The sequence below is a fragment of the Dipodomys ordii genome, unplaced genomic scaffold (genome assembly GCF_000151885.1).
Source record: "Dipodomys ordii isolate 6190 unplaced genomic scaffold, Dord_2.0 Scaffold14, whole genome shotgun sequence".
Classification (NCBI taxonomy): Eukaryota; Metazoa; Chordata; class Mammalia; order Rodentia; family Heteromyidae; genus Dipodomys; species Dipodomys ordii.
In genome coordinates, this window is record NW_012267230.1 from 878,769 (window position 1) to 898,589 (window position 19,821).

Consider the following 19,821-nt stretch of genomic DNA (forward strand, 5'->3'; position numbering starts at 1 on the left):
AAGGAAGGAAGGAAGGAAGGAAGGAAGGAAGGAAGGAAGGAAGGAAGGAAGGAAGGAAGGAAGGAAGGAAGGAAGGAAATCAGCATTCAGCACCAGGTGGCATTCTGGGGACAGAAAGAGGCATCAAGGGGCTCTCCTTGCTCTGTGTGTGTGTGTGTGTGTGTGTGTGTGTGTGTGTGCGTGCATGCGTGCGTGCGTGCGTGTGTGTATGGTCGGGGTATCTCTAACCTTCTCAAACCCCCTTGCAGTGTGCCTTACTCGTGGCCTCATTGAAGAACCATTCACAGAAAGAGCTGGAAAAGGCAGATGTGACAGACAACCTGATGCTGAAGCAAAACCAACCCAGAAAATTCTGTCCTCCCAAGCCCACGGCCCCTTCGGTGGCCAGAATGGTTTGACTCCCTTTCCCTGATAACACACAGAGGATTTTATGTCCAGCTTGTTGTCTCCTGGTCTTTCCTAGGTCTCCAAATAGCTGGGCTAGATCCCCTCTCCCCCACCCTATGGGCTCCTGCTGCTTGCATCCCAAAGTTTAGCAGTGACATACAGGACCCTGAGGTCACCTGGGCCTGCCCATTCACAGCCTGTTAAATGTCTTTTGCATAAATCACACCCACACACCCCCCCACATACACAATCAGAATTATCTTTACAGGGAAGATCCTCCATCCTGTAGCAGTGCTACAGAAAATCCTGGAACCACACACTGACTGAGCCCCTTAACCACAGCATAGTCTTAAAAACAAAACAAACAAACAAAAAAACAGCCCCAGAGTAATTAGTTAATTCCCAGCCAGGAAATTGTATTAGTGGAGAATTCTGTGCATGTAGGCACAGTCTTATTCTAAGACCTCCCTCAGGCCTTCCCAGATTCTAGGGGAAAAGCCCTAGGATCTCAAGATCTTCCTCTCAGGCCTTCAGGGATTCCAGAGTCAACGCCCCTAGTGAAGAGGTTGAGGTGGGCCTCCTGACCCTGGGCTAGGGAGCCCCGAAAGTGGGCAGCATCCAGGCCATTTCCACAGACCACTCAAAGGTGTTATTAGCTGGTACAGAGTCCTGGGTGACTTGAACTGTCTCCAAATTCTAGTCATGCCTAAGTAAGGAATTTTCCTTCCTTTTAAACTTAGGTGCTTGCTGCCAGGCACTGGTGACTCATGCCTGTATAATCCTAGCTTTTTAGGAGCCTGAGATCTAGGATCACAGTTTGAAGCCAACCCAGACAGGAAAAGTCCATGAGACACTTATCTCCAATAAACTACTCAGAGACAACTGGGAGTGGTGCTGTGGTTCAAGTGGTAAAGCATTAGCCTTGACTTAAAAAGCTCAGGGACAGCACCCAGGCCCTAAGTTCAAGCCCAGGACAGCACCAAGAAACAAAACAAAAACAAAAAGTAGATGCCTGCTGGCACTGGTGGCTCACGTCTGTAATCCTTGCTACTCAGAAGACTGAGATCTGAGCATCCAGGTTCGCAGCCAGCAGGGCAGAAATGTCCATGAGACTTTTGTCTTCAATTAACCAGCAATAAGCGGGAAGTGGGTGGAGCTGTGGCTCCAGTGGTAGAGCACTAGCCTTGACTAAAAAAGCTCAGGGACAGTGCCTAGGCCTTGAGTTCAAGCCCCAGGACAGCACCAAAAAACAAAACAAACAAAAACAAACCACTTGAGTGGACATAGAAGTTACCCGAGAAGGATGAGTGGTGGATAACTGATCATGAACGATCTGGCAAACTCCCATAGTGCAATCTGGCGCCTTCTCATACTGTTCAGAGCCCCCTCTGAACCTGCTGTCAAGCACATCTGAGGGTAGGCTCCTACCCTTCCACCTCCTCCATACAGACATTTCTGATTGACAGAGCAAGGGTGGAGTGATGGGCTGCCACAGGGACCAGGCCTCTGATGGAAAAGATGGCCTGTTTTCTAGAACATTAAAGATGACCTGGTCAGAGAGAAGAGCCCTCCGCTGAAACCTCAGAAGTTGCCTGCATTCAGTAGCAAAGCAGCCATCTTCCCAGGTAAGGCATGGTGCTAGCCAAGGCAGGAAGGAGGGAAAGCTCCAGGGACCACCAATGCATGGATGGATCATGATGATAAGTGAGTAACTAGTGATTGCTGGCACTAACGGCTCACACCTGTAAGCCTAACTACTCAGGAGGCTGAGATCTGAGGACCATGGATTGAAGCCAGCCTGAACATGAAAGGCCATGAGACTCTTATCTCCAATTAACCACCTAAAAAGCAGAAGTGGAGCTGTGGCTCAAAGTGATAGAGTGCTAGCCTTGAGCAAAACAGTCAGGGACAGCGCCCACGCCTTGAGTTCAAGCCCCATGACTGACAAACAATAGTAGTAGTAGCAGTAGTAGCAGTAGTAGTAGTAGTAATCAGTGATCATGAATATTGATCAGGTACCTGCCCATCTGCCCAGATGATCCCTGTAAGACCTGTCAGTCAATCCTAGGTGGGAGGTTCTCTATGGGTTCCTTCATTTTAATGACACAGAAGATTCAGGATCAGAGGATCAGAGGAGTTCCTGATGTGCCAGCTGGTCTTGATGGTCATGAGAGAGCATTATTTTATGAATGTAATCATTCAGACTGTATGATCATTTTATTGTTTTGTTTTTTGTTTTTGGGTCCAGTCGTGGGGCCTGAACTCTGGGCCTGAGCGCTGCCCCTCAGCTCTTCAGCTCAAGGCTAGCACTCTACCACTTGAGCCACAGCGCCACTTCTGGCTTTTTTATTTTTGCTTATGTGGTGCTGAGGAATCAAACCCAGGGCCTCAGGCATGCAAGGCAAGCGCTCTACCACTGAGCCACCTTCCCAGCCCCTGGCCTCACATTCTTGCTTGGCTTTTTTGCTCAAGGTTAGCACTCTTATCTCTTGAACCACAGCTCCACTTCCCACTTTTTTGCTGATTAATTGGAGATAAGAGTTTCCTGCCCAGGCTGGCTTCAAACTGTGATCCTCAGATCTCAGCCTCCTGAGTTGCTAGGATTACAGGTGTGAGCCACAGAGCCCTGGCTTCCCTGTACTTCTTACCAGTTCCTCTGTAACCTGAGGGCAATGTGAATCTGAGAAGGCACCTATCAGGACTCACTGGGGCTAACTCTAGCAATTCCTGATCCAGGCAAGGTCAGGGGACCTGGGGTAGAGACAAGAGGTACCTAGAAGCCCTCTCAGAGCCCCATTTACAGGAGTACAACAGCTGGAACGTGCCGGGCTGTATAGCTGTGCTGAAGGAACCCATGAGACCAACTCACCCAACCAAATAATGTCCTCCAGCTGCAGATCTGCCCAAGAAAGAAGCAGTGGCAGAACAGAGGCAGAAGACCAAAACCAGGGCAGCAGACGCAGCTCTCACCCTGTTCTACACAGAGTCTGGGAATCATGTGGGTAAGCTGGAGCCTACACAAGTGTCTGAACAGCCCCTCTGGCTTTGTGAGGACAGCAGGCCTTGGTGGAAAGCCCGCCGGGCACTCTACAACTGCTTTACCTGAAGGGCCTCTGTTGTAGGCCTGTCTTCAAAGAATTCAGTTCTTCCAACCCAGGAAAATGGATATGCAAAGTCCATACTGCCAGAGAATAAGGAAGGTCAATATTCAAGATGAGGACTCCTGTGGCCCTGAGTCACTCTGGGACCCATCCAAGATGGACAGTTTCCTGCCAGGCATCAGTAGCTCATGCCTGTAGCCTAAGCTACTCAGGAGGCTGAGATCTGAAGATCAAAGTTCAAAGCCAGCCCAGGCAGGAAAGTCTGGAAGACTCTTATCTCCAATGAACCACCAAAAAGCCAGAAGTAGAACTGTGGCTCAAGTGGTAGAGCACTAGCCTTCACCAATAAAGTTCAGGAACCAGCACCTAGGCCCTGAGTTCAAGTCCCAGGACTTGTATACACACGATAACTAACAGTTTCCTCATACCCAAGACTGGTTGGGAAAGGGATGGAGATTTCCCAAGCCCCCCTAAATGAGTCCTTGTGTTAGCTTTCTGTAAATGTGTCCAAAATACCTGGGAGAACAACTTAAAGGAAAGAATTCTTTATTTTGGTTCATGGTTTCAGCCTCTCATGACAGGGAGTTGAGGAGAATGTGGCAGAGTAGTGCATATTATGGTGGACAAGAAGCAGAAAAAGAGGAGGAACCCAGGGACCAGATAGAAGCTTCACAGGCACATCTCCAGTGACCTACTACTTTCTCCATCTTAGTTCTGCCTTGTAAAGTTTCTAGAACCTTCCAAGATAATGCTACCAGCTACGTAGCATTATGTGCGCTTTTTGTTGTTGTTTTTAAGCGAGGAGGGGAACAATTTCTCCATCTGCCTAAGAGCCTCACTGTTTACCTCATTCGCAAGTTGTATAAAAGGAATTTTGCAACTAACTTGACTGGCAGGGAAACTGACCTGAGAAAGGGAGGTATGTTGCAGGAGGGAAGAAGTATGCTGGAAATGACTTTGCTCCATTTCTCCTAGGCTCTGTGTTCAGTAAGTACCCACCAGGAAGGGGTTTAAGAAAGCCTAATTCTTCTCCTGAGCTGCCCAGGAAGGATACAGTTTGCTCAAGTAAAGAGGTAATTCCTTGCACCAACCACTACTTCTATGAGGGAGGGCATACTTAGAGGACAAGCCTGAGAAAATGATTGCTTACCATAGTGGATAAAGGGCTGGGAAGGTGGCTCAGTGGTAGAGCGCTTGCCTTGCATGCCTGAGGCCCTGGGTTCGATTCCTCAGCACCACATAAGCAAGAAGAAAAAAAGCCGGAAGTGGCGCTGTGGCTCAAGTGGTAGAGCGCTAGCCTTGAGCTGAAGAGCTGAGGGACAGCGCCCAGGCCCAGAGTTCAGGCCCCACGACTGGACCCCCCCCCCCAAAAAAAAAACAGAACTATAGTGGATAAGGTAAATAGACCTAAGTTCAAAATCTGAGTCTGCTATTTCTTGAGCTAGCTGACCTTGGGGAGGGAGATCACATATTTGCACGCAGTGTCTACATTTGTAAACTGAAGATGATTACACCTACACAATAAGATTGAGGTGAGAATTAATCAGAGCGTATTTTGTATGAAGTATTTTAATAGTATCAGGTTTTTTTTAGATTGCAAGCAACAAATTCTGGTTTGTATCACTTCCCCCAACTAGTCAATGAAAATCTGATCTTTGTTCCAGTTAGGTGATCCTGGGTGCTATGCTCCGATTGGTTTGAACGTTGATGTTCTGGCTTATCTCATTGGGACGAAGAGCCTGAGATTATCTTAACTGGGTTAGAATCTAGACGTTAGAGCAATCTGGACTTTCCATCCAAAGTTTGTGATTAGACAGTTACAATGGATATTGGGAAAGCAAGAATGTCACTAGATCAGGGATGAATAGAATCTTAATAAATTTTCTTCCCTGTCCCCAATTTCTTGTGGCAGCTTCCCTAGAGCTGACTATGAGGGATTCCCAGTAAGGGTCAGGAACCCCAATATTTCCACCCTGTGACAGATTTCAAGGTTTCTTTTGTGGGTTTTTTTGTTCTTTTTTAATTTTTGTGCCAGTACTTGGGCTTGAAATTGAGGCTTGGGTGCCCTCCCTTAGCTTTTTTACTCAAAGCTGGTACTCTACCACTTGATCAACACCTCCACTTTTGGCTTTGTTGGTGGTTAATTGGAAATAAGAGTCTCATAGACTTTTTTTTTAATCTTGGCTGCCTTTGAACCTGAATCCTCAGATCTCAGCCTCCTGAGTAGCTAGGATGACTTACAGGCATGAGCCTGCAGCCCCCAGCTTTCAAATGTGTGTTTTTAACAGCTAAAGAATAACCCAATCAAGCCTGAGTTACTTACATCATAGGCAGTTCTTTATAGGTAATAATAGTTTCTTTCTTGTATCCTAAAGTGGTTAGCAAACTGTGGGCTGAAAAAACGGAAGATGGAGATTTCCAGGTGCTTTGGTCCCATCTGCAGCCATCAGAAGGCAGCTCCAAGGTCGGCGTCAGCCAGACACTGTGGCATCTTCCCCAGCATAAATGTCCACGTGAGTCTCAGCACTGTGACGCCCTTCTCAGTTAGAGAGCTCATGTTGTAGAGCAGAAGCGTCAGACCCCACCAAGGTGTCAGTGGCTAGTTCTTGTAATCCTAGCTACTCAGGGGGCTGAGATCTGAGGGTCATAGTTCAAACCCAGCCTGGGTAGGAAAGTCTGTGAGTCTCTGATCGCCAGTCAATCACCAAAAAGCCAAAAGTGGCTCAAGTGGCAAAGTGCTTAGCCCTAAACCTAAAAGCATAAAAGTGCCCAGGCTCTGAGTTCAAGCCCCAGGACCAACAACAACAATTAAAAAAAAAATGGAGATACAATTTTTTTCTTATCCCAGTGACTTCATTCATTCTCTAATTCCCAGAACTCCTGAACTATACATTGAACTATAAATCCAATAGTAAAAAGAAAAAGAGCTTTTAAATAAATAAAAAAAAACAGGCAGGGCAGCTGGGCACCGGTGGCTCACGCCTGTAATCCTAGCTACTCAGGAGGCTGCAATCTGAGGATCCTGCGGTTCAAAGCCAGCCTGGGCAGGAAAGTCCGTGAAACTCTTATCTCCAATAAACCACTAGAAAACCGGAAGTGGCGCTGTGACTCAAGTGTAGAGTGCTCGCCTTGAACTGAAGAGCCCAGGGACAGTGCCCAAGCCCAGAGTTCAAGCCCCATGACCGACAGAAAGAAAGAAAAGGAAGGAAGGAAGGAAGGAAGGAGGGAGGGAGGGAGGGAGGGAGGGAGGGAGGAAGGAAGGAAGAAAGAAAGAAAGCTGCAAGTGGCACTGTGGCTCAAGAGGTAGAGTGCTCGCCTTGAACTGAAGAGCACAGGGACAGTGCCCAAGCCCAGAGTTCAAGCCCCATGGCCAACGAAAAACAGGCAGGGCATGGTGGTACACACCTGTAATCTCAACACTAGAGGCTGTGGCAGGAGAATCTTGGATTCCAGGCTGGCCAAGGCTTCCTAACAAGACCCTATCTCAAAAATCCATTCATCCATTCATTAAGTAATGAATGGATGAATCAAACAAATGTGTGCCTCACAGGTGTTTTGGCAGGTTTGGTTTTGTTCCATGCCAGTACTGGGGCTTGAACTCACAGATAGGATGCTTTCCCTTAGCTTTTCCACTCAAGGTTTTCCACTCTACCACTTCAGCCACACCTCCATTTCCAGCCTTTTGCTGAATAACTGGAGATAAAGAGACTAGGGGAGTCATCTGGCTAGGCAGGGTTCAAACTGCGATCTTGACATCTCAGCCTCCTGAGTGGCTAGTTTATACTGGCACGTGTCCAGCTGTTTGGGCAGTTGTTGATGACAATGAGAGGCCGAGACTGTGAAGAACTGGCTGATGGATATTTGCCTTCGGTTACCTTAACCAGGGAGTGGTGAGGCACCTACGGTGGACGCTATGGGAGATGGACATGTACATCTCCAGCATGGAGAAGCTGATGAGACGCTATGTGCAAAGGCTGCAGTGGCTGCTGTCTGGTGAGCCCGCCCGCTACCCTGAGAGGAAGAAGAAGGCGAACCCCAGAACCTCAAAATCAATCCTTCCCAGACCACTCTCTCCAGAATTGTCAGGTCAAAAGATTAAGCCCCAGAGAGCCATCCAGCGATAACATGAGCCGCGGGTTCAGAGGTCAGGCAAGGTGCCACATGACAGGAAGTTGCTTCCTTGGTCAAGGGGCTCAGAAAGAGCAATGCCCGTCCAAGCCACCTTAGGGTCCTCTGCAGGTACCTCTACAGGTACTAAGCAGCTCCCCTCATGGGTCTGTTAGTATTAAGAAGTCTCCCATGGATATGAAGTCCTGACCGAAGATGCCCTCAAGCTGCCTCTGGGCTGGGCAGAGCCAGGCTGGCATGCAAGGGAAGGGCTGCTAAGGGGTTCAGAGACAGTCTGTGCTGGGGCACCAATGGCTCACATGTGGAATCCTAGCTACTCAGGAAGCTGAGATCTGAGGATTGCAGTTCAAAGCCAGCCTGGGACTCTTATCTCCAATTAACCAGCAAAAAGCAAGAGGTGGAGGTGTGACTTAACTGGTAGAGTACCAGACTTGAGAGGAAAAGCTAAGCCAGATAGAGCACAAGGCCTTGAGTTCAAGTCCCTGTACTAGCACACACACACACACACAGCAATGAATCAGGACTGGAGACATGGCTCAAGTGGTGAAGTGCCAGCCAAGCAATCAAGCTGAGAAAGTTCGAAACCTTGAGTGCAAACTCCAGTACTGATAAAAAAGTACATTTTTTTCTTTTTTTGGGGGGGGGGCCTGTTGTGGGGCCTGAACTCTGGGCCTGGGCACTGTCCCTCAGCTCTTCAGCTCAAGGCTAGCACTCTACCACTTGAGCCACAGCGCCACTTCCGCTTTTTTCTTTTTGCTTATGTGGTGCTGAGGAATCAAACCCAGGGCCTCAGGCATGCAAGGCAAGCGCTCTACCACTGAGCCACCTTCCCAGCCCCTGATAAAAGAAATAGAGGGGAATAACTCTGAATCTTGGAAGTCAAGAAGCTGGGTTGACAGCTAGAGACAGATAAAAGGGCCTGGAGGGTTTCAGGCACAACAAGAAGGAGGTTCTGTGGGAACTCTTGAGGTCCTGGGCACTTTGTGTTCCCATCAGTAGTGTTGTGGTCATGGCTCCTGCTTTCCAAGAAGAGCCACACACCTAGGGCCATTGCCAAATCAGAGGCTAGGGTGAGACAAAAAGGGGGTGAGCCTCTCCCCATTCCTAGTCCATGGTGACCACAGAGGAAGAGCTCAAAGCAAATTCTTCTTCCACTTCTTCTTCCTCCTCTTATTCTTTTTTTTTATGTCACCTTATATTATTTTTTACTTAATTTTTTAAAGAGGGTTACAGTTACATGAGCAAGGTAATGAGTACACTTCCTATTGAGCATTGTTACCCCCTCCATTGTTTTCCCCCTACCATTCCTTCCCTCCCTACCTTCCCTGAGGTTTATTTTTTTTTAATTGTGATTAAGTGATTACATAATTTCCCGAATTTCACAGTATTGTGGAATAATGATGCTCATTTAAAGACACAAGTTCATTCTAACTTTCCTGGAGCATATTGCCTATCACGGTCTATGACATATAACGGTGTACACATATATACCATACATGTGATCAGCAGCATGGGGATATTTAGTAGTGGTTTGACCAGATGAGTGGGAGTTCTTTGTTTCTTAAGTCCTGTTAATTTTGTTGTATCACCTAACATTTTGGATTTAGCATCCACTTATCAGGGAGACCATGTACCGTTTGTCTCTTTGCTCTTGGCTTACCTCGCTCAACATGATTCCTTCTAGCTCCATCCATTTCCCTGCAAATTCCATTATTTTGTCATTTCTAATGGCTGCATAATATTCCTTTGTGTATAGATACCACAATTTTTGGATCCATTCATCTGTGGTGGGGCATCTGGGTTGTTTCCATATCCTAGCTATTGTGAACACTGCTACAATCCTCCTCTTATTCTTGTCCTCCTCCTCCTTCTCTTTCTTTCTTTCTTCTCCTTTTCCTTCTTCTTTCTCCTTCTTTTTTTCTTCTTCTTCTGTGTAGCACTGGGGCTTGAACTGGGGCCTGAGTGCTGTCCCCTGACTTTTTCTCATTCAAGGACCACACTTCCACTTCCACCTTTTTGCTGGTCACTTAGAGACAAGTATCTGGTTTCCAACCTCGAACCTCAGATCTCAGCTTCCTGAGTGGCTAAGATTATAAGCCTGAGCACCAAACACTCAAACTTCGAAACTTACCCACAGGCTTCCTTCACTCATCCATTCATTCATTCACTCATTCACTCAACAGGTAAATGATGCCCTCCTGCTTAGTGCTAGGAGTGAGGGGAAGACAAATTCCAGCATGGTCCCTGAGCTTACAGAGCATATGGTCTAGGATACAGGTGTTAACCAAAGCCACAAGTCTAATAACCATAACTGTGGCAGGGAAGAAGGGCATGTTGCTTCGAGGAGCAGTTGGCCTGGACAGAAAGGTCAAGGAAGTCTTGATGTTTGAGCTGAGGTATGAACAGTGCACAGATATTATCTGGACCAGGAAAAGAACAGCTAGCCTGGGTTAGCCACCATAAACTTGTGACTGAGATCCTCCTGTCTCTGCTCCTGCCGGGATTACAGTTGTGTGCCACCATGCCAGGCTTCCCTCTTATTCTTTTGACATGAGCCTTACTGTGGAGCACCCAGATGAGTTTTGAGTCTGAACCCTCCATCTCCTTGATCTTGAGTTCTCCTGGAGAGTGGCAGTCTGTTTTTTCCACTAGCCCACTGAGTCCCAAAGACACATTTCCAGAATGCTGGACATACTGTCTTCTTGTCTGTCTTTCCTTGTGTCATCTCTGCTTAACCTTTGAAGCCAGAAGGTCCAGAACCTCAGCTCTGCCACTGTCAAACTGGGGCATCCCGAGCAAGTCACCCATCCTCTGGGGATCCCCAACCCTTGAACCCCCTCCCTGCTTTACCCCTCATCCTTTTTTCCCCCCATGAGTCTCTGTCCTCCACAATGGCTTTTGTCCACATCGAACTTGCTTATCAGACGCCAGGTGTGTTGAACACAACCAGAAAACCACCTTGGCGGAAGGACCCCTCCCTCACGCCTTTCCTACTTCCATGCCCACCCATCTCTGAGCAGGGAGCCGCCAGATGTTTGGTGTCATCTTGGAGAGCAAAGTGTGCATTGTGCTGGACATGTCTGGGTCCATGGAGCCCTACCAGCAGCAGGTGAAGTCGGAGCTGGTGCTGCTGATTTGGGAGCAGCTGCGGAAGCACTGTGACAGGTAGGAGTTAGTGCTGCGGGTGGGCGGGGTCGGCACTGCGCACTGCGGGTGGGCGGGGTCGGCACTGTGGGTGGGCGGGGTCAGCACTGTGGGTGGGGTCAGCACTGTGGGTGGGAGGGGTCACTGCTGTGGGTGAGTAAAGCCAGAGACTGGTGGGTGGGTCAGAGCTGTGGCAGGTGTAATCAGCAATCGGGTGGGTGGGAAGATCAAAGGCAGTTTCCAGGTTGCCCTGTCCAAGAAGCCTGGAAAGTTCTGAAGAACTTATTGGCCTTGAACTTAATTTGTGTGGAGGGGAGGGGGTATGTGGTGTATGTGTGGTGGGAATGGGTCCTCAGGCCTCAAACAAGCAAGGTAAGTGCTCTACTACCAAACTACACACCAATCTCTGAACTCAAATTCGTGTGTGTGTGTGTGTGTGTTGGTTCCCGGGCTGGCTAGTTCCTCCTCAAGTTCAAGGTGCTGTTCCTAAGCTTTTTTCTCAAGGCTAGCACTCTACCTTAACTTTTGGCTTTGTACTGGTTAATTGAAGATAAGCGTCTCAAGGACTTTTCTTGCCCTGAGTAGCTAGGACTACAGGTGTGCGCCACCAGTGCCCAGCCTTGAAATCTATCTGCCTCAAGAATCTTCAGTGTGGACCCTGTCACTCTCGGGTGACCCACAGCCCTCCTCAACAGACCACAGAGCTCATTCTAGGGGTCTTAAGTGGTGGATGTGAAGAATCCCCACAGAGGTGACTTTCGGGGGGCCAGCCAAGACCAGCCTGATGGATCTATCTCCTCTCTCCTCTCTGTCTCCCAACTTCTCTGTCCTCATCTCCAGTTTCAACCTGCTCAGCTTTGCAGAGAACCTAAAGCCATGGAAGGACACGCTGGTGGAGACCACAGAGGAAGCATGTCACGAGGCCATGCAGTGGGTGACCCACCTGCAAACTCAAGAGAGCACCTCGATTTTTTCAGCCTTAAAGGCAAGTGCCTCCATCAAACAGGACCCTGTAGCAGAGAAGCCACTTCATCACCCCTTAAGCGTGAGACATTTCAGGATTCATCACCTGTTACTGAATTTCTTTTCTTTCCTTTATTATTATTATTTTGGTCAGTTATGGGCTTGAACTCTGGGCCTAGGCACTGTCCGCCCCTCAGCTCTTCAGCTCAAGGTGAGCACTCTACCACTTGAGCCACAGCGCCACTTCCAGTTTTCTGGTAGTTTATTAGAGACAAGAATATCGGACTTTCCTGCCCAGGCTGGCTTTGAAATGTGATCCTCAGATCTCGGTTCCCTGAGTAGCTAGGATTATGGGTGTGAGCCACCGGTGCTTGACTTTCTTTTCTGTGTGTGTGTGTGTGTGTGTGTGATGGTACTGGGACTTGAACTCAGGGCCTGGATACTATCCCTTTGCTTTTTCTCTCAAGTCTGGCACTGTAACACTTAAGCCACACCTCTTCATTGGCAATAAGCTTTATAGACTTTCCTGCTGGGGCTAACTTTGAACCTTGATCCTCAGATCTCAGCCTCCTGAGTTAGCTAGGATTAACAGGCATGAGCCATCAGTGCCCAGCATTTTATCTTCCTAAAAACCCAGTAAAGAGCCAGACATCAGAGGTTCACACCTGTAATCCTAGCTACTCAGGAGGCTGAGATAGGAGGATCACAGTGCGAAGTCAGCCCAGGCAAGAAAGTCTATGAGATGGGTATTTCTAATTAACCAGCAAAAAGCCAGAAGTGGAGCTGTGGATCAAGTGGTAGAGTCCTAGCCTTGACCACAAAGATTCAGGGACAGTGCCCAGGCCCTTAGTTCAAGTCATCACACGCACGCGCGCACACCCACCCACCCCCACACACAGACACAAGCACACACACACACACACATGCACACACATCAATGAGAAAGTTCTTTTTGTTGTTTTAAATGTCAGTATTGGGACTTGGACCTTTGCTTAGCGTTTTTTTTTTTTTGGTCGGTCATGGGGTTTGAACTCTGGGCCTGGGCACTGTCCCTCAGCTCTTCAGCTCAAGGCGAGCACACTACCACTTGAGCCACAGTGCCACTTCCGGTTTTCTGGTGGTTAATTGGAGATAGGAGTCTCACAGTCTCTCCTGCCCGGGCTGGCTTTGAACCGTGATCCTCAGATCTCAGCCTCCTGAGTAGCTAGGATTACAGGCATGAGCCACTGGCACCTGGCTACCTAGCTTTTTTACTCAAGGATGGCATTCTGTCACTTGAGCCATACTTCCATTTCTAGCTGTTTGCTGGTTAACTGGAGATAAGAGTCTTTCCAGTTTGTCTGTCTGGGCTGGCTTTGAACTGTGATCCTCAGATCTCAGCCTCCTGAATAGCTAGGATCACAGGTGTGAACCATCAGGGTCTGGCTTGAGAAAGTGATTTTTGTTTTCTCCCGGAGATAAGGACCCAGAGGCTCAGAGAGGTTAAGTGACTTGCTTAGAACTAACCAGCTAGGAAGTCACCATGTTCTTCCTTGATCTATCTTGGGCTGAAAGAGGACATGTCAGAGGCATCCAATCAGGCACACTTTTCTCGGGGACAATTGAATGATCCCCCTTTCCTCCTTCCTGTGCTCTCTCAGAAAGCCTTCAGTTTCTGTGATGTACAAGGGCTGTACCTCCTGACCGACGGGAAGCCAGACACAAGCTGCAGCTTTGTCCTCAACACCATCCAAAAGTTCCAGAAGGACAGAGATGTAAAGGTGCACACTATCTCTCTGAACTGTGCAGACAGGTGGGCAAATTTGCTTCTCCTGAACCGCTTGCCTGAGGAGGTGATCTGGACTCCTCAGCTAAACCTGGGCCTCCCTTAGACACGAGTGTCCTGTGTCAAGAATTGGGAAGATGCACAGCTTTGCCAGAGGCCTCAGCAGATGCTAGAGCCTAGAAGAAAGCCCCTTGCCCTGAGCCCAGGTGGCTCACACCTGTAATCCTAGCTACACAGAAAGCTAAAATCTGAGGAACCTGGTTTAGGACCAGCCCAGGCAGTAAAGTCTGTAAGAGTCTTGTCACAAAAAAGCTGGAAGTGGAGCTATGGCTCAAGTAATAGAGCTAGCCTTGAGCAAAAGAGCGCAGGGTCAGTGCCCAAGCCCCAGGTTCAAGCTGCCATACCAGCACACAAAGAAAAAGCCCCTTGCAGCTGGGCGCCAGTGACTCACACCTGTAATCTTAGCAACTCAGGAGGTAAGATCTGAGGATCTTGGTTCAAAGCCAGCCCAGGCAGGAAAGACTGTGAGACTCCTATCTCCAATAAACCACTAGAAAACCCGGAAGTGGCGCTGTGGCTCAAATGGTAGAGTGCTTGCCTTGAGCTGAAGAGCTGAGGGACAGCGCCCAGGCCCAGAGTTCAAGCCCCACGACCGACAAAAAAAAAGGAAAGAAAAAGCCCCTTGCATCACCCCAAACTGACCCCACCACCAGCTGCTCTTTTGTCTCTCTCCAGCCTAAAAATTATTCACTCCATTCATACAATCCCACCATCTTTGTCCTCACCTTTCTTGAAAGCATATTTATGAATATTTACAGGGGAAACCCCAGTGAAGAAAACATATTGACATAGCACCATTTTTTTTAAATAAGCTATCACTATTAAAAAGTAGGTAAAGCTGGGTGCTGGTACACGCCTATAATTCTAGTTACACAGTTATAATTCTAGGATCACAGTTTGAAGCCAACCTAGGCAGAAAAGGCCATGATACTCTTATCTCCAACAAACTACTTAGAAAATACCAGAAATGGTGCTGTGGCTCTAGTGGTAGAGCACTAGCCTTAAGCAAAAGAAGGCTCAGGGACAATGCCCAGGCCCTGAGTTCCCATGACTGCCCCCCCCCGCCACACACACACACACACACACACACACACACACACACACAAGTATGGGTGTCGGTAATTCACTCCTGTAATCAGATCTCAGAAGGCTGAGATCTGATGATCTCAGTTGAAAGCCAACTTGAGCACAGAAGTCCATGAAACTCTTATCTCCAATTAACCACCCAAAAAGCCCTAAGTGGAGCTGTGGCTCAATGATAGAGTACAAGCCTGGAGCAGAAAAAGTTAAGCAAGGGTGTGAGGCCTTGAGTTCAAGCACCAGTACCAATGCACGAGTGCGCGCGCACACACACACACACACACACACAAAATACCATGTAAGGCAGGCCTCAGCTTTTTCACAGATCTATTTTCTCATTGGGCAGGGAAGTATTCGGATCCTTTAGCATGCATGGGGCCCTGAGTTCAATCCTCGACACAAGGGCACGTCATTATTCACAAGCCAATTACTTAGGTACATTCTTCACTTGCTATTTACATTGTGAGTTCTGTAAAACTTGCCATATATCCCTCACAGGCCTACCACATATTGAAGAGATGCCAAAGACCAGAGCAGGCTGGCAAGGCAAAGCAACTTCAAAGGAGGTCTAGGAACCTGGTGAATCTCCATGAACTGGGTCAGAACAGTGTATTTGGTGATACTAAAGATAGTTTCCATTGCCAGGTGCTGATGGCTCAGGCCTATAATCCTAGCTTGACAGGAGGCTGAGATCTGAGGATTGTGGTTCAAAGCCACCCCAGGAAGGAAAGTCTGTAGGACTCTTATCTCTAATTGTGTACCGAAAAATCAATAGTTACGCAGAAGTGGTGCTATGGCTCAAGTGGTAGAGTGCTAGCCTTGAGCAAAAAAGCTCAGAGACAGCACCCAGGTCCTAAGTTCAAGCCCAGTAACAGCAGCAAAAGGAAAAAGAAAGGAAGTCTCCATGGTGCTATGCTAGCCAAGGCCTGGGGCCAGGACACCTGAAGTTACCCCCCTTGGGCCTAGGGATGTCAGCCAGTCTCTCTCAGCCTCTGTGAGCCCATCGGCCTCTGTTCCTCCTCCAGAGAAGCAGTTGAGTTCCTGAGGAAGCTGGCAGCCCTCACTGGGGGCCGCTACCACTGCCCTGTGGATGATGACACACTCTGCAAGATTCACGGGCTGCTCACCAGAGGCTTCAGCCTTGAAACGGTAGGTCACCAGCTGCTGAGTGCAAATCTGTCCAATGAAATGCCCATAAACTGGGCCAAGAATGAGTCAGGAGACCCAAGTGGAGGTGATGTTGGCAAGGACAGAGCAAGATGTAGAGGTAAAGAGCATGTATCTAAGTGCTCTTAGCTTCTCAGTTTAAGACCTTGTCAGTCCAGGGGACAGGTAGCTCAGGGAGTGTGAAGAAAACTCACACTCTGTGGATATGTATTGCTTAAATGTTCCTGCTTTGGCCTGGTGGCATGGCTCTTATTTAGGAATAGAGGAACTGTTTGGGGATAAGAAAGGATTTTTAAAACGTAAGATTTTGTCTTGGATGGGTTTCTTTTCGAGATGGAATTACAGCACACCCCAGACTGTGCAAGAAATAGCAGAGGGTGTGGGTATGTTTTGAGATTACTCGTGAACTGTTCCTCTTCTTTCAAAATCACCTTATATAAATACATTTTGCCATTCAGACTAGCCAATGGTGAGCAGATTGTGGACCTGAGCTTGACCAATCTGAGCAGAGGGGCGGGGCCTTCTTGAGGGATAAATGTCAGAGCAGATTGCCTGCTCCCTGTGCTTGCTTGCCAGATTTTTCTGGCTGATGGGGCACCCTTCTGTGTAGAAGTCAATTTTGCCTTGCTGAGACAATTCTTTATTTTTGTGTGATTCCAACGGTTCTTGGAGAGCATATTTATAACAGGAGCCAGAGAGGGAGACAGCTTCATCTCTGGGAAGTGTTAGTGTGAGTGCTGTATTAGGCCTAGGCTTTGGGACTTCTGCCATTAGCATTTTGAAAAACTTATCTTTGAAATGCTTATTTTATTTTATGTTACGTTATTGCACCAGTATTGGGGCTTGAATTCAGCTTTTATTTTTATATTTATTTTTTTTTAAGTCACAAACACCATTTAATCTAATTAGGACTTGAATTCGGCCTGAGCTCTGTCCTTTAGCTTCTTTGCTGAAGGCTCGTGCTCTGTCACTTGAGCCACAGTTCCACTTCTGGCTTTTTTGTGTGTGGTTAATTGGAGACAAGAGTCTCACGGACTTTCCTGCCAGGGCTGGCTCTAAAGTGTGATCCTCAGATGTTGGCCTCCTAAGTAGCTAGAATTACAGGTATGAGCCATTAATGCCCTGCTTGAAGCTCTATTTTACTAGAAGAAATGGAGAAAGGACAGAAGACATTGTACTGATTGAGTAGCAGGTAGATAAGGACAGGTACCCTGAGTGCCTGCTGGGCCTGAAGAGGTCTTAACTTCCCCTGAAGTTCAGAGATCATCTTCATTGACTATTCCTCCTCCCGACACTAATTCTCATGGGTGGAATGGCTTCCTGGATAGGTGGTGAGCTTCCCATTCCTGAAGATACTCAAGCTGAGGTCCTGCATGGAAGCTGGATTTTATTCACTCTAAAATTTTAGAATTTGGAAGCCAGGTGCTGGTGGCTCACTCCTGTAATCCTAGCTACTCAGGAGGCTGAGATTATAGAATGGAGGTTCAAAGCCAGCCCAGGCAGAAAAGTCCATGAGACTCTTCTCTCCCATTGGCCACTAAAAAGCTGGAAGTGGAAGTGCGCCTCAAGTTGTAGAGCTCCAGTCATGAGCAAAAACATTAGGCCCTGAGTTCCAGTCCCAATGTAAAAATTTAAAATACAATAATTCATGCTTTTTCCTATCCAGTAATTTAATGGCTTAAAGTCACACTGATCTCCCCTTTCCAAGGACCCTGCACTGCCACTTTTCGAAGGAGATGACTTAAGAAAATTAGCCCAAGAGATCAACAAAGCCACAACCTTCCTCAAGCAAGCCCAGTCCTTCAGGTATGCCACTAGCAGCCCTTCTCCCCCAAACCCCAGGCCCCACTGAGACACACCACCCACCCTGGTTATAACACTCTAATTCTGTAAGCACCTGGCATGTTTCCCCCCGACAGGCCCAGAAATATGGGCCCCAAGGGAACCATCATTCTTCTTCTGCCTACCAGATCTCAACTCCAGAAGAAAATTAATGCAGAATCCAAGAGTGGGATTTGCTAAAATGGTGGTCTCAGGTAAGAGACGAGAATGGGCTTCCCATGCTAAGGGCCAAGTCACCTGCTTACTTTACTAGACAGTTGTATCTAAAGGAAGGAGTTGCCAGGTGCTGGTGGCTCACCTGTAATCCTAGGTACTCAGGAGGCTGAGATCTGAGGATTGTGGTTTAAAGCCAGCCCAGGCAGGAAAGTCTGTAAGACTCTTATCTCTGCTACACTAACAAAAAAATCGGGAATGGAACTGTAGCTCAAATAGTAGAGCGCTGACCTTGAGCAAAAGAAGCTCAGAGACAGTCCCCAGTCCCTGAGTTCAAGTCCAAAGACTGGCACACACACACACACACACACACACACACAGGCTAGGCTGTAGCCTACAGATTATGTGTAGGAAAATACCATTCCAGACCCCAAGCTGGCCTGTATGCTGAGGGAGAGAAGGTTTTTCATATATGGGGCCATCTTGGTGCTTCCCTCCCTCCCACCTGTCCCCCAGCATTCCAGACACAAAGTTGTCACTCAATACAAAGTCTTGCATGGAGCTCCCTGTCTAGGAAATTCCCTTTCTTGACACCTCTGACTAGTGATACCTCATCCATCAAGGCACAGTTCAAATGATATCAGCTCCACTGTGAAGGCTCCCTAGCATGTATCTAGAATGGGGAACTTCCAGGCAGAATTGGAAGCTTCCAGCAATCCTGTCATAGCATCCTGACTGGCCACGCCCCTTTGCCATACCAGTTTCCTGCTCCATTATCTACCTTTCCCTTGACCTTGGTGCTCTCAGGAGGAGGCTGCTATCCTTATTATCTAGGTGTCCCTAGAATCTACCTGCTGGAACCTGCTAGAACTTGCTCCCTGGCAAACAAGGTGGACATTGAGCTGAGTGTGAAGGGCCAGCTCTGGAAACCAGCCAGACGAGACTTCTTCCCGATCTTCTCCGGTTCTCACCCATTGCTCTACAACCAAAGCAAGGTCACTGTCAACCCATCTTGGAGGTAGAAGAAACAGCAGAGTCCTCGTAGCCACCCCTCACCCCTAAGCAAACTGAAGACATCTCTGGAACTTAGTCAAGAGCAGATGCTTTGCTCACGCTGGTAAAAGTCAGGCTGCATCGTCTGGGCCTAGCCCCACTATTTATGGATGAAATAGATGTGTCATGCATGATGTCATTTTCAAAATTAAAAAATTCTCATTTCATTAATATGGTTGAAGTGACTTGACTTTGATTACTTGATCATGTCAAATGATCTGTGAGTCTGTGTGTGTGTGTGTGTGTGTGTGTGTGTGTGTGTGTGTGTGTGTGTGTAAAGCCTGAGATAAAACTATTACCCAGAATATACAAAGAACTATGAAATAATATGGGAAGGCTAAATTGAACCCTCTTTGTACAACTACTTAAAGAAAATTTTTAAAATAAATACCACTAAGTGAGAAAAAATTCAAGCCAGGCATAAGTGGCTCAGTCCCGTAATCCTAGCTACTCAAAAGGCTGAGATCTGGCTGGGAAATTGGCTCAGTGGTAGAGAGCTTGCCTTGCATGCATGAGGCCCTGGGTTCGATTCCTCAGAACCACATAAGCAGAAAAAAAAAAAAAGGCTGAGATCTGAGGATGATGGTTTAAAGCCAGCCCAGACAGGAAAGTCCATGAGACTTTTTTTTTTGGGGGGGGGTCCAGTTGTGGGGCCTGAACTTCTGGGCCTGGGCACTGTCCCTCAGCTCTTCAGCTCAAGGCTAGCACTCTACCACTTGAGCCACAGCGCCACTTCCGGCTATTTTCTTTTTGTTTATGTGGTGCTGAGGAATCGAACCCAGGGCCTCGAGCATGCAAGGCAAGCGCTCTACCACTGAGCCACCTTCCCAGCCCAATTTCTTTTTTTTTTTTGGGGGGGGGTCTGGTCGTGGGGCCTGAACTCTGGGCCTGGGCATTGTCCCTCAGCTCTTCAGCTCAAGGCTAGCGCTCTACCACTTGAGCCACAGCACCACTTCCAGCTTTTTTCTTTTTGTTTAT

General features: G+C 47.9%; 2 protein-coding genes across 2 annotated transcripts in view; both read left to right on the forward strand.

The window, feature by feature from the left end:
* The window catches only part of Vwa3a (von Willebrand factor A domain containing 3A), a 57,418-nt gene extending 39,601 nt beyond the window's left edge, over positions 1-17,817 (forward strand). The window contains exons 21-32 of the mRNA XM_013011157.1: positions 249-392; positions 1,922-2,012; positions 3,279-3,389; positions 4,464-4,561; positions 5,864-6,001; positions 7,373-7,481; positions 10,637-10,781; positions 11,601-11,745; positions 13,364-13,515; positions 15,654-15,777; positions 17,504-17,601; positions 17,766-17,817. Coding sequence (XP_012866611.1) covers positions 249-392; positions 1,922-2,012; positions 3,279-3,389; positions 4,464-4,561; positions 5,864-6,001; positions 7,373-7,481; positions 10,637-10,781; positions 11,601-11,745; positions 13,364-13,515; positions 15,654-15,777; positions 17,504-17,601; positions 17,766-17,817 — 1,407 coding nt within the window. The remainder of the gene's footprint in view (positions 1-248; positions 393-1,921; positions 2,013-3,278; positions 3,390-4,463; positions 4,562-5,863; positions 6,002-7,372; positions 7,482-10,636; positions 10,782-11,600; positions 11,746-13,363; positions 13,516-15,653; positions 15,778-17,503; positions 17,602-17,765) is intronic.
* A 1-nt stretch (position 17,818) lies between these two features.
* Sdr42e2 (short chain dehydrogenase/reductase family 42E, member 2) overlaps positions 17,819-19,821 on the forward strand; it is a 29,904-nt gene continuing 27,901 nt past the window's right edge. Inside the window, exons 1-2 of the mRNA XM_013011158.1 lie at positions 17,819-17,831; positions 18,625-18,808. Coding sequence (XP_012866612.1) covers positions 17,819-17,831; positions 18,625-18,808 — 197 coding nt within the window. The remainder of the gene's footprint in view (positions 17,832-18,624; positions 18,809-19,821) is intronic.